This window comes from Dermacentor silvarum, chromosome 4, assembly GCF_013339745.2.
Source record: "Dermacentor silvarum isolate Dsil-2018 chromosome 4, BIME_Dsil_1.4, whole genome shotgun sequence".
NCBI lineage: Eukaryota > Metazoa > Arthropoda > Arachnida > Ixodida > Ixodidae > Dermacentor > Dermacentor silvarum.
Window position 1 is genome coordinate 189633516 of NC_051157.2, and position 13515 is coordinate 189647030.

Sequence of the window (13515 nt, forward strand, 5' to 3'; positions counted from 1 at the left end):
GAGCCGTCATCAACTAGCGCATCTACCATTGCACCAGAAGACAACACACACACGCTGCTCAGCGCGGCAGCAGCAGCGAGCGAATTGACCTCTATGCTGCGTCTCGCTTTTACGCGAATTAAGCGTCCAAATCCCAGCGCATAGGAAGCTACCAGCACTCGGCGCACTTTGTCCACATCGCAGACCGCTTTCAAGATATAGGCACCCACCCGGCGTACGCAGAAGTCGCCGGTAGTGGCAGGTTAAGTCCCCGTTTGACCTTGGCTGGGCTTGAAGGTCAGATTTACGGAACCACGCGTTTTCTGGGTTTTCACCTGGAGTAGTAGAGCTATCGCTCTAAAAGCAGGTATTGATTACTGCTTTCAAGTGAGCCGCACACGTACGCACGGACAAATTTTGAGAGACGCCGTAGGATATAGCCTATACATGTGAGATCTTAAGTGTTTCCTTTTTTTTTATCGGGATGGTGTTTTTCGTATAGATTTCTTTGCATTTCGTACACTAGCTGTCATGCGCGAGAAAGCGCACCGGACCCGGAATGTCGGTGCGGCGAGCTACACACCAGAGCAATTGTTACCGGCCGACCAGCCTCGTGCGGCGGCGAGTCCTACCACCGAGCAGGCGTCCATAGCAGCGAGCGGACGCCCGAGTGGAGCCACCAGGGAGCGCCACGTGTTGGACACGGACGAATAGTGCTCAACGGCAGGCGTCAAGCCAGCGTCTGCGTTTGTAGAGGCGCGCAGTGATGGACGCCACATATGACACACGCAGCTTCACGCACCCTAATCCTGCGTTCGAGGGTCAAACAGAACGCGTTTTGTAGTCAACGTCATCTCATAGCTTACACGTACGTTAGACGAACCAACTGTCTCACCTTGCAGGAGGAGTGTCACTTACGCGAGCATAACTGAATTGTAGTCATAAGACGTTGTAAAAGTAATTAACTTGAAGCGGATAACTTCCAGCGCTGGAAGTCTGTGCTGAAAGCTTTAATTAAGACCCTTGTTTCGAATCAGCGCTCCGCTGTTTGGGACCGAAACGCCGGGCCAGTTCTGACGTCAATCCGCAATCTCTCCAATGTACAAAAATTAATATTACTGATGATTTACTATACTATTATACTCTCCTTCCGTGGCTACGACGTTGTACAAGTCATTTCGCTACGGAGGTGCCGAGAATGATTTGCGGCCCTGGCGACCAAACTCAGTGCGTGTGTTTGGGGTGGGAGGGGGGGGGGGTGTCTTACTTTTTTTGCTCCTCCTTCTCGCTAACATATGCTCACTCATGTTTCTGGAGAGAGACCGACAAGAAATGTTCAAAGAGCAGTTCGAAGAAATGTAATAAATGCGAGCAGACAGTGGCGCCACCTGCATTTAACACTTATGCTATACTCAGTGCTTGGTTCTCTCCGATACACATTTCTCTGTGAATTATTAGAGTTTCGTGCAAAGGTATGACAGTTAGCTTCAACGTGTTGTCCTAGCCATCGTGAAATATGATGATAAGCTTCGTTCCCATACATCAAACCGTGTGCACCAGTCACCAGAGAAACAAGATAATTCAGTGAAGCGTGTCAAACGCATGAGGAATAATCTCACACATCATGCTGAACTGAAGTTTCAAAAGCGCGCATGTGAACACTATCCTTACGATTCGGAGCTGCGTGGCACCAAAGCCAGTAAGAATAACGGTTTGACCACGCACGCACACATTTAATATTGACACCGTAGTAGACACTAAAGACGAGGTTCTGGCGGTAGCTCATCGAAACCACACAAAAGCCATGGAATAAAATGAAACAAAGGCGTTTTCACTCCACTGACGGGAGTTTTCGGTTCGCAATCTCGTGAACAAGGCTACGGTAAGGAGAGCCGAAACGTATTTTCATTTTCTGTTGTGGTCTGCGTCGTTTCTACTCATTGTCAGTAGTATACATTCTATATAGTGTGGAAGCACGCGCGAATCTGTCGGCGTCGCCTTCGCGTAATTGTTTGCCTGAGAGCACTTGCTACGCTCCCGCTGCCAGATAACCCACGAGTTGGTTGAGCGCACTTTGGCGGAAACAGGCCTGACAGACACTCACCGGTGACGCCGCCGATGACGTACATCTCCCCTCTGAAGTCGACCACAGTGAAGCTGCTGTGGCTGACGCTCAACGGGGCCGCGTCCTCCCACTCGCGCACCACGTTCCCCACGTTTTTCAGCACTGAGCGGCGGTGGAACAATCGACACACGTGGGTCACCATGCATTGAAGTGCGAGCTCAAAATGATGTGCTCAGAACACCTGTCCCATGTGACTACCTTGAAGTGTCTACTTAGGATTGTTTAGGCGATATCACAGACGAGAGCAAGCAAGTGAACGCGCCCATCTCTGTGTCCACTTGCGCACTACGCGATACAAGGGACAAAAAACCAGTAAGATACAATGCTGTCTCCACATTACCCTTTGGTTTCTTGTCTCTTGTTGTCGCGTAGTGCGCCGACCGCCATCATGACTGAACTCTTGCAACTCGCCCAAATCACCACTCCCATGTATGAGCCAGACTGTTAACCGCACGTAAACAATCTTTAATATGTCTGCTTACCAACAAGGCCGAACATCAACACTCTATGCACAATGAATTGTGACTCGTAATCCCTCTGTAGTTCAAAACGTATGCTTTGTTGCCTAAATTAGGCGACGGTTACAAACATTAGTGAACCTGGAAACGCAACAATACAATCTACTCCCTTTCGACATGTTTCAGTTTGAATTATTCTGATGGCATATCATGAAAGGGTGGGGGGCGCACGGTGGCTCACGTGGTGGAGCAATGATATCACGAAACCGATCCGCAGCGATCGAATGGTGTTCTCGCTGGAGACGGCGACTCTCTGTCACACATTGTTTTACTTGGTTTGTGCTTTCGTAACGGGAATGAAATGTGACTGGCTTATGGCGTGACGCAATGAAATAGTCGTGGCAAATTGTGACAATAAGAGTATCAGAATTTACGGGCGTTTAGTCTTCTCGGTTTACCATAGCGATTGGTGGCGCCGAGACACACAACGGAAGTCGGACGCTGCATAAATGAAAAGAGAGCTCTCACAACTAAATAAATGAATAAATAAATAAAAAAAGAAAGAAAGAAAGATCCCCTATGGATGACCTGCTCTTCACTGCAATTCGTGTAGCTGTGAACCGATACGTCCTGATCACTGCCTTTCTGGCAAGCTGACGCTGTGACAGTTTACACGCCAGATTAAAGCGCCAGATTATCGCGGTTGTTTTCCGGTTGTTTGAATACCCCATCTGTGTACCTTTCAGATAGAGTTAACTTTGTTAAGAAAGTGAATCGCACATGTAAAATGGCGATAATTTGCACTGTTCACACGTGTACTTGTTTACTTTTCTCCGGTGATCGCTTTTCACCGGCTAATAGATGAAAACCTGAATTGGAAAGATGAGGTCAATTACATATCCAGAAAGCTTGCTTTCGCATGCTTCACGCTCATTAAAGCCAAATGTTACTTTCCATATAACGTGCTTCGATCATTATACTTCTCTATATTTCACACTCAACTCAGTTATTGTAGCGAGATATGGGGCTTTACTTATCTAACGTATACAGAACCGATTAAACGATTGCAAAGACGCGCCTTAAGAATTATTACGGCATCGTCCTCTTCTTGCCCAAGCTCAGATTTGTTTTCATCTACTCGGATACTGCCTTTCACGTCTCAGCGAAATTATAAAACCGCGGTGTTGATAAATTCTATCATTAACACCAACTTTCCACTACCTGTGAGTACGTTTTCAACACCGACCCGTAACACAAGGCATGCAGGCAATGGCAACTTCAACCTTCCTACTTGTAGGAATGTATATGGCGAACGGTTAATACAATTCACTGGCACTAAAATCTGGAACACAATTCCACTTGAAATTAAACTTGCCCGCAACTTTAAATTCACTTGTAAAATGCATTTTGTAAGTCTTTCATGTTCTTAACAAAAGTTAAGCTCATGTCCACACTTTTTTACCACTCATCTGGCATAATAATTTTTTTGTGTTAGTTATTAATTAATAATTATTAATTATTAAATTGTGCTAATTATTTCTTGGTATCACTATCTTCTGTATTGTTACATTGTATGCCTTTAGTTCTTTATTACTTGTGTACTTAAAATATTTGCAGCTATTTAGCTTTTATTGTCATGTGTATTTAATTAGATAAAATATACCTTAAAAGCCACCCTTTCATTGAATTTGTGTATAGATTCATAATCATATTAACTGCACCTCTGCCCCTGACATGTAAAAAAAATAAACATGTAATAGATTGGACCACTAACTAGCCACACAGGCTAATGGTCCAAATACTTTTGTAACCATGTTTTTGTATGAAGTTGACTGAATAAACTGAAACTGAAACTGAAAACAGAAATATAATCGGTCGGCGCAGGACACGCCTGCATGTATAGGAAATTTCTCGAATGCTATCCTTAGTTATATCCGTTGTATGTTGTCGCTGAACCTTCTGTAATCTGATTGTATGCGCGACGCGAATTGTGTAGTACTTTCTGGAAGCACGCGGACACCAGTGATTACGCTGGAACTTTCGACGAGTCATGTATATAAAGCCGATGCGTTTGACCCGCTGATCAGATTTTCGACGATCAGCGACTGTGCCCGCCGCTATCGTTGTGCACTGAGTGACACTTGTTTTTGTGGGCACAGGTTTGCCCAATAACCAGTTGGATTTGATTCCTCAAAGGTCTGACTACTGTCTGATTCTTCACCATCACTACACTGAAGATAAAGCTTTGTTGGCTGTTGACGCTCATCCATCGTCTATTTTCTGTACGTTCGTATTTCTCAGTGGTATACAATTTACCATGGTAAGGTGAACGTAGTCAAAGCAATGCAATCTATGGGAATATGTATTTTCCCTATAGCAGTAAACGTTACCTTGGTAACAAAGAAAGGGTAATTGATTCTCGTCAGTATTGCGAACATGTGACCGTTGATAGCCTGCATCGAACGAATTGCGGTAACTTCTGCGTTTTATTTATCTGGACCGTCGCCTGTTTCAAACGGCCCACTCACCGCTGTGCCTGAATATCCTTCTGATTCTGTGTATTTACGACACATTATGGTCATACTTGATAAAGTACTTTCAGGATAAAGATCTCCGACGTAAATCTTGCAGGCTTCGGTTAAACTTCCAAGCAGCAAAAACTTCTGCAGCCAATTTTGAAAGAAGCGAGTCCCAACTCTTCGAGGTCCAGCTTCTACAGGAGTGACTGTTCGGGAGGTCGATAAGACAACGGCTTTTATCTCCTGTCGCGAAGTCTATGGGCCTAAAGTCCCTATATAGGAAAAGTACCGCCATCCTGTGATCAACGCCGCTCCTCTCTCTCCTGCATCTCCGATTGGACGATGATAGCGCGCGCTTTCACTTCTTTATATATATATATACATATATATATATAATATATATATATGTAAGGAACGAAGCGACTGCGCGTCCGCCGGTAGCGGTTTATTGAACCGACTGCTCAAAGATGGCGCTAGCGCGAGCCTTTTTTTTCACGCGTTCTCTCCTCTTCGTCGTCTTCAGTTTTCATCACACTCCCGCGGCCGCGCTGCACGTGTGCGCCTCCAGGAGGTAAAGCCGCTGTATGGGACGTCGCACTTGCTGGCCGTTCGATAGTAGTATCAGGAAGGACCGCGCAATACCGTCTCTTCCTTGAAACGCCTTAACGACGCGGCCCATCTTCCATGCCATAGGCGGAGTGTTTATGTCCTCGACGACGACAAGATCGTCGGGCTTTAAGTTCGATGACGGCACAGGCTTGCTGTGGTGAGCAGAGCGCAGGAAAAGAAGGTATTCCTTCTTCCACTGCTTCCAAAGCCTGCGAAGCAGCTGTTCCCGATGCCGAGCTCGTCGTCGAAGGTCAGGCGCGTCAGCAATAAGAGCGGGGTTTTCTTGTTCTGTTGGCAAAGTGACGAGACGCTTGCCGACTAAGAAGTGTGAGGGCGTCAAAACTTCTGCGGATGTGACGTCATCCTCCAAGTAGGTGAGCGGACGGCAGTTAACTGCCGCCTCAACTTCAGCAAGCACGGTGAGTAGCTCGTTGTAGCTCAAGCTGCTCCGTCCCAGGCAACGCTTCAGTGCATCCTTAATTGTGCGGATTACACGCTCCCAGAAGCCTCCCCACCACGGCGCACATTCAGCAATAAAGCGCCATTGGATTCGGTGAGAGCTGGCATAGTCTTGAACGTTGTCTTTGACAGGGGAGCACAAATGCTTGGCGCTGCAGCGGAATGTTTTCGCGTTGTCAGAGTGCACGATAGCAGGAATTCCACGTCGTGCTGCAAAGCGTCTGAAGGCTAGCAAAAATGCTTGCGCTGTCATATCTGTGGTGAGCTCCAGGTGTACTGCCCTCGTCACAGCACAAGAAAAAACAACGATGTACACTTTTACAGTGGATGGTAATTCAGCACGACAATAGAGTGGCCCGCAGAAGTCAATTCCCACCACTTCAAACGGTGTTGCTTCACTAATTCTTTCCCTTGGCAAGGGTGCTACAGGGGCAGCTTCGGGAAGTAGGCGCCGTCGGCGGCATGCTAAGCACGCTTTCAGAACGCGCTTCACTGTGCGACGCCCCTTGAGGATCCAAAAGCGTTCCCGAAGGTCCAGGAGGGTGAGCTGAACTCCTCCATGTAGGAGCCTTACGTGTGTTGCATCAACCAAGAGGTCGGTGAACCGGTGATCTGAAGGAAGCAAGATCGGATGCTTCAATTCCTCTCGGTCGTTAAGCTGCTGCAGTCGGCCTCCTACACGAAGTAGTCTGTCACGGTCGAGAAACGGCTGTAGCGTCAGCACACTGGAGGTGTTGGGAACTCGTTGTTCTTCCTCCAAGGCCTTGACTTCGATTGCGAATGCGGAGTGTTGGACATGCCTCAACCAATACATCTCCGCCTGGTGCAACTCTGACGCCGTAAGTGGTCCGGTACAAGATGGCATGTTCTGCGAAGCGTTCCGACGAAACCGCATGATCCAAGCCGTTACTCGCAGTAATCGGGAGAGGCGTCCAAAGCTTGCAACCTCAAGCAATGGCTCGTGTGGGGGCGACGAGAGTACCACTACTGCGGTGGGGCAAGCGGATATCTCTTCACTGGTCTCGCTAGAAAGGGCCTCCGGTGAAGGAGCAGAACAAATATTCGCAGGCCATTGCAAATGGGGCTGTGACAACCACGTAGGACCGGTCCACCAGCAAAACTTGCGCGTCAATAACTGGGCTGCTACTCCACGCGTGAGCAAATCTGCTGGGTTGTCGGTGCCTGCACAGTGCCTCCAAGAATACCCCGAAGTCAAGCGTTGGATTTCGAGAACACGGTTTCTCACGAAAGTCTCCCAACGTCTCGCGTCAGCAGCAATCCAGTGTAGGGCTATCGATGAGTCGCTCCAAAACACGCCCTGACAGCTGGATGTCTCTGGAATTCCTCGGAGGTAGTTCCAAAGCCTGGCAGCCAACAGGCACGCAAGCAGCTCTAGGCGTGGCAGCGAGGTAGTCTTCAGCGGTGCGACCCTGCACTTGCTCATGAGCAGCTGAACCTTAACTGTTCCTCCTCTGATCTCGTAGCGCATGTAGACGGCTACGCCGTATGCCAGTGGGCTTGCATCGCAGAACAGGTGAAGTTCAAACGGTGAAATCTGTCGCGGATTGTGACAGATGACGCAGCGTGGAATTCGCAGCGAGGAGAGCGTTGGTAGTTCGGATGTCCAGCCTTCCCACTGTTTCTCGACGTCTTCCGGTAATGGCTCATCCCACGGTGAGTTCCTACGCCACAGCTGCTGGAACAATAATTTCGCTCGAATGATGAACGGAGCCATAAGACCTAAAGGATCATAGATTCTTGCGAATGACTGCAGAATGGTGCGTTTCGTGGCTGAGTGCGCAGCGACATACTCGGAAACGGCTTTGGTGGTAAGCACGATATCGTCAGCTTCGCGGTCCCATACTAAGCCAAGCAGCTTTGTTGTTGCTTTGGCTTCTCCAATGGTGTCGAGAGAAGTGTTGTCCTTCAGGAATTGATGGCAAAGAACGCTGGAGTTGGAGCACCACTTTCTCAACTCCATACTTGCATCTGCTAAGATGGCTAATGCAGCACGGTAGATTTCGAGGGCCTCTTCTTCAGTGGAAGCTCCTATGACGAGGTCGTCCACGTAGAATGATGTCTTTAGGCGTGTAGCTATTATTGGCTGAGCCCTTTTCCACATTTCGAAGTGATGCTGCAAAGTAGCAGATAGAAGGAAAGGGCTAGACGACGCTCCGAAGGGCACACGAGTCATTCGCCATTCGACGATGGAAGGTATTTTCCCCTCGTCGCCGGGCAGTCGGTCAACCCATAGAAAGCGGAGAGCGTCGCGGTCTTCAGGTCGGATTGAAATTTGAAGGAAAGCCTTCCGGATGTCCGCTGTCAGGATAATTGGGTTCATCCTGAACTGTACAAGCAGTTGCAAGAGCTCGGCACCAAGTTTCACCCCTTTGTCCAAGATATCGTTGAGCGATGACTCGCCCCGTTCATGGGAAGAGGCGTCAAACACTACGCGTATCTTCGTAGTGATAGCTTCCCGACGGATGACTGCATGGTGCGGAAGGTAGTAAACCGTCGCTTCGGGTTCTCGAGAGGTGTCGACACGTTCGGCGTGACCTTCTTTGAAGTACTCACTGATGGTGCGGTCATACTCCTGGAGTAGCTCCTGTTGTCCGTCGAAGCGCTGAAGCTGGCGTCTGAGCCGGTTTTCGGCGACACTTCGATTGGTGCTAGTCAGTCTTCCCTGGTGCCTTATCATCAGAGGAACCACGTAACGTCCAGCTTCCTTGTGCACGTACTGTGTGAACTGAGTCATTGCCGTTTGGTCACAAACTCCAGCGGTATCCTGAGGGTCGGTTATCCCTATTGCATCGAGTCGCCACATCTCCGTCGGGTCAGCAATGTCAGGTTCGGCTTGCCCATTCCGCTCACACGCAAGGAATAGGGCAGATGCGCTGCAGTTCCAATTAGGCAAGGCATTGGCGGGCCTTACTGGGTAGACGCCTTGCACTAGCCAACCGAAGACCGTCTCAACCGCGCATAGATCGCTGCGTAGACGTTCTATTCTTCCGGTCACTATGCGCCAATAGCAATCTGATCCTATAAGGACACTGATTGTCGGTATCGGCCGATCGCCCAGTCGATTATCATCTGCGACAAACATCTTGCGTTCACGCAACTGTGCGAGGAGATCTGGTCCGATGGCTGGAGTCTTCACGGTGCAGACTTCCGGTACCTCCAACGCATCTACGGTGACGCTACGTGAGTCGAACCGACTATGAAGTTCGAGCTTGACACTTCGACAGCTGTAAGGGCGGGAACACTTAGAAGTGCCAAACGTCCAGAGAGAGAGGTCTTCTGTCCCGAGGGAAGGCAGGTCGAGCCTTTTGGACAGGTCGCGTCGAATAAAGGTTCTCTGGCTGCCGGTGTCAAGCAGTAGTCGAACTAACACGGAATTGTGTTTTCCGGACGCCCAAACTGTGGCCGTTTGCATCAAGACAGGTGCAGACATATCACTACTAGCTGGAGCACTTGTCACTGGCGGCTTGACACTTTTCGTTGGATCATGGTGGACAAGTGGATCCCTGCTCTCCGGAGACGGGTAGTTGCGATCTTGGTTCCATATGGCGCAAAGTACGGAAAGGTGACGTTTCGAGCATAACTTGCACTTGATCCACGCGGCGTTGCGGCACATTCGTGCTACATGGCCCTCTCTGCCACATTTAAAACAACAGTTCTTTCCAGCAAGCCGGCGTCTGATCTCGTGGGCTGACAAAGTGGCGTGGCAGTCCTTTATGGTGTGGTCACGGTCATCACACAGTACACAGCAGGGATGCTCGTTCGATGCTGATCCTGCGGCCAAGGCTAATGCTGACGGTACCGGCGGTGGTAGACAAGGTCGGCACCGCCCTTGTCCCGCGGAGGTAGTTTTCGGTAGGCACCTTGAACGGGAGGCGTGGCTCTCTTCTCTGCTCTCGACTTGCACCTGCAGGAACTTCATGACCTTTCTCACCTCCTCTTGCCGCGACCTCGGAGTAGCCCCGTCATCGGGCTCAGTCTCCTTCATGCGTTGACGGTAGAGAATAGCGATATCTTCGGGAAGCGATCGCATAAGAACGCGATGAAGGATGACCGCGTATTCTGACGCTGGAACGCCGAGGCTGTCGAGGCAGCTTGTACGAAAGTGCACCTCTTCGTAGAGTTCCCGCAGCTGCGATACTTGAGAAGAGCGATCAATGGGCGCAATGGCAAGTAAACAGTCGATGTGGTCGTCAACGAGGGCGGTATGACGGCCGAACCTCTCTTGGAGCAATTTCACTGCTACAGCGTAGTTCGCTTCCGCCAGACGCACACCTTCGATTGCACGCTTCGCTGTTCCGGTTAAGTATGATCTTAAGTACGAAAATTTCTCGATGTCGGACAGCTCGCGGTTGTTATGGATCGTGGCCTCGAAATGTTCCCAGAAGCCCTGCCACTCGCGAAGTTCACCGGAGAAAACGGGTACCTGTAGTTTCGGTAGGGCAACTCGGTGTAACGGTGCTCGGGAACTTGCTTGAGTGGAGACGCCTTGGGTGGCGGTGTCGCTCAGAACGCTCTGTGTGGCGCTGTCTCCGGCTCTTGCAGCAGAATTCAGAATGAAGCGGACCCGGCTCATGGTGTTGCGGATCTTGTCGTGGTACTCCAGAGCGACGGTGGCTTCCGCCTCATACTCGTCACCATCGTCCATGAGGTCGGCAATCATCTCGTTGAGCGCTGCTAGTGCCGAGTCCTTGTCCTGCAGGTCATCCAGAATAACTTGCAGGTCGGATGGCGAAGGATGCTCGGCTTGTAGCGCTTCGGTAGCGGACGAGATGAGCCTTGTAGCAGCGGCTCGAAGTACGCCTCTGCTGCGTCGCAGTCGATCCATCGTCGGTGCAGGACGCCAGTCGTCTCCCGGGTTTCACGGCACCATAAATGTAAGGAACGAAGCGACTGCGCGTCCGCCGGTAGCGGTTTATTGAACCGACTGCTCAAAGATGGCGCTAGCGCGAGCCTTTTTTTTCACGCGTTCTCTCCTCTTCGTCGTCTTCAGTTTTCATCATATATATTCCACCTCAGTGCTATGTAGAAAATCACTCTGCGCAGCCGCAGTCGCCGGCGGCGGCCGTGGCGCGCGCCCGGCCTGCAAGCTTCAGCGAGGACTTTCTAGGGGTGCCACCGTCGACTAACTTGCGCAAGCAAAAAAAAAGCAAAGAAAAAAAACGCTTTAGGAGAGGAGACGGAAGAGGAAAGAGTAGATGGATTGCATGGGCCGTAGTAGACTTTGCATGGGCCGTAGCCCCAGCGACCCCTTGATATTTCCTAGCATGTTGAGAGTGCGACAAGATCCGAGGAGAAGCCTTCTTATTTGATGCATGAAATAGGAAAACCGTACTTCACATCTTGTTTTCACAACACGATTGCACCGCTCTCAGTTGTGTTTTTCAACGATTGACGCCATGGGTCATATTTATCGCTAAACAAGGGCGCCAGAGCGTCTTGGTTTTGCAGAACAACCTATCGCTAACTCAGCATCTGTGGCAGCTTTTTCATAATTTTAAGCAAACAATTGTGAAGTTATGTAGAGAATGGTTGGGCCGCAAGGTTTGTTTCTAGCTGGATAGGGGCGTTGCTCATTGAAAACACAAGTGCGCAGAGGTCGGGGCTCTCAAGCACGTAATGAAGTCGGAATTTCATGTTCCATGGGCCTCATTCACAGCCGAAAGGGCTAATCACGTAAAATTTACCTCAGTAACAATTATGTCGGGCGTTTCAGTACACGCTTTAAAACACGTCTAATACAAATTGGGGCTATAACTAATTAGCTAACTATAAGCACACAAAAATAATAATTCTTCACTGAATATCACTGTAACGAATATGCCACTGGTCACATTCGCCTACACGCATCACGACCTGAAAAACCTTTCAGAGCACAACAACAAAGAAAGAAAAAGAAAGCTTGTTAGCAACCATTGCATCCTCCCTCGAATCGGCATTAAACTAATTCAATGCGTAGGATGGATAATCTGTGGACCATTAGAGTTACAGAATGGATACCAAGAGAAGGGAAGCGCAGTCGAGGACGGCAGAAAACTAGGTGGGGTGATGTAGTTAGGAAATTTGCAGGCGCTAGTTGGAATCAGCTAGCGCAAGACAGGAGTAATTGAAGGTCGCAGGGAGAGGCCTTCGTCCTTCAGTGGACATAAAATATAGGCTGATGATCATTATGATGATGATGATGATGATTGTTTAGCTAAATATCGGGCTGAATGGTGAAGTGTCGAGGAACTTTAACTTATAGTGAATTCCGTGGTGCGAAAACCTCTGTGGTTGGTCTTATTCACCTGAAGTACCCTACTTATTCAAAAATAAAATCTCTCTGATTACAAAGTATGTGGTTCATGCCAATTTTTTGGACTCGTATGCCGAGGACCATTCCCAAACTGGACCTTGAGTGTTTCCTATCTCGCTGCGCACATAATAGCTCCACGAAATCACGCGTTTGTGACACTGGACGCACCATAAGCGATGCGGCGGCGTCCGCTGTACCCTCCGATGACGTATATGCCGTCGTCATGCACCGCCATACGGTGGTTCGATCGTGGACCAGGCATGGACACCACGAGGACCCACGAGTCCAGTTCAACGGTGTACTCCTCCACGCTGGAGAGCACGATCCCGCCTGAGTTTCCGCCACTCACGTAGAGCTTGCCTGCACGCGCATGCGCGGTCAGCTCGATGTAGGCCGGAATCAAGCACAAGGTAGCGTGCATACGACTCACTGAAGACGCTTTAATTAGCACAGGCGCTCATACGAATCTCTCTTGCAGGAAGCATTCCGACTTTCGTGCTTAAAAGGCCACAAGCCAGGTTTTGCTATTGCCTATTAAGTATCACGGTGCATTCTTCACGCAGGGGGTTCATCTTTTCAACAATGATTGCACCAGTGTAAGCTATGCAAACAGCTAAATATTCCGTTATTATCCTACGAAGTGCCCGACGCAAAAAAGGGAAGATTCGCAGGAAGGACTTGTGCCCCGGAAACGTAAGCTTTCACACTAAACAGAAAAACACCCAGATGGGCGTTTTTCGCTTGTCCTCTAGCGCATTCCCATTTGTACATGTTTTTGCTCCCATGGAATGGGCGTACGATAAAACTCCCATTTAGGTGGGCATTCCTTCGGCATACTACGGGCGTACCGTAATATGCCCACTTTACCCCCCATTTGACTGGGAGGTTTTGCAGGCCACAATAGGAGTTTTATCATTTCCAAATGGGAGTATTTGCGCTGACATTAAGGCGGCATTTAGGGCGTCTTTTGGTATTAATTGGAGAGTTTATGGATGCAATTAAAGGCGTTTTAGTTTACCTGGGGCGAGCACCAAGCGAAATGCTTGGTGGCGA

General features: G+C 49.3%; 1 protein-coding gene across 1 annotated transcript; it reads right to left on the reverse strand.

The window, feature by feature from the left end:
• Positions 1-554: 554 nt before the first annotated feature.
• LOC119449124 (kelch-like protein 18) lies at positions 555-12883 on the reverse strand. Its single transcript, XM_037712309.1, has 3 exons — positions 12631-12883; positions 2084-2206; positions 555-721 (listed from the first exon to the last, which is right to left on the reverse strand). Exons 1-3 carry the CDS (start codon positions 12881-12883, stop codon positions 555-557), a joined length of 543 nt encoding a protein of 180 aa, XP_037568237.1.
• Between the last annotated feature and the right edge of the window lie 632 nt (positions 12884-13515).

Bases quoted from the DNA above. Each gene is read 5' to 3' on its own strand.
- LOC119449124 (XM_037712309.1), bottom strand. From the start codon at position 12,883: ATGCACGCTACCTTGTGCTTGATTCCGGCCTACATCGAGCTGACCGCG. The intron at 2,207-12,630 runs GTGCGTCCAGTG...ACCGCCGCTCAG, and splicing joins ACGCCGCCGCATCGCTTATG to TGCTGAAAAACGTGGGGAAC. The intron at 722-2,083 runs GTGAGTGTCTGT...CTACAAACGCAG, and splicing joins CGTCATCGGCGGCGTCACCG to ACGCTGGCTTGACGCCTGCC.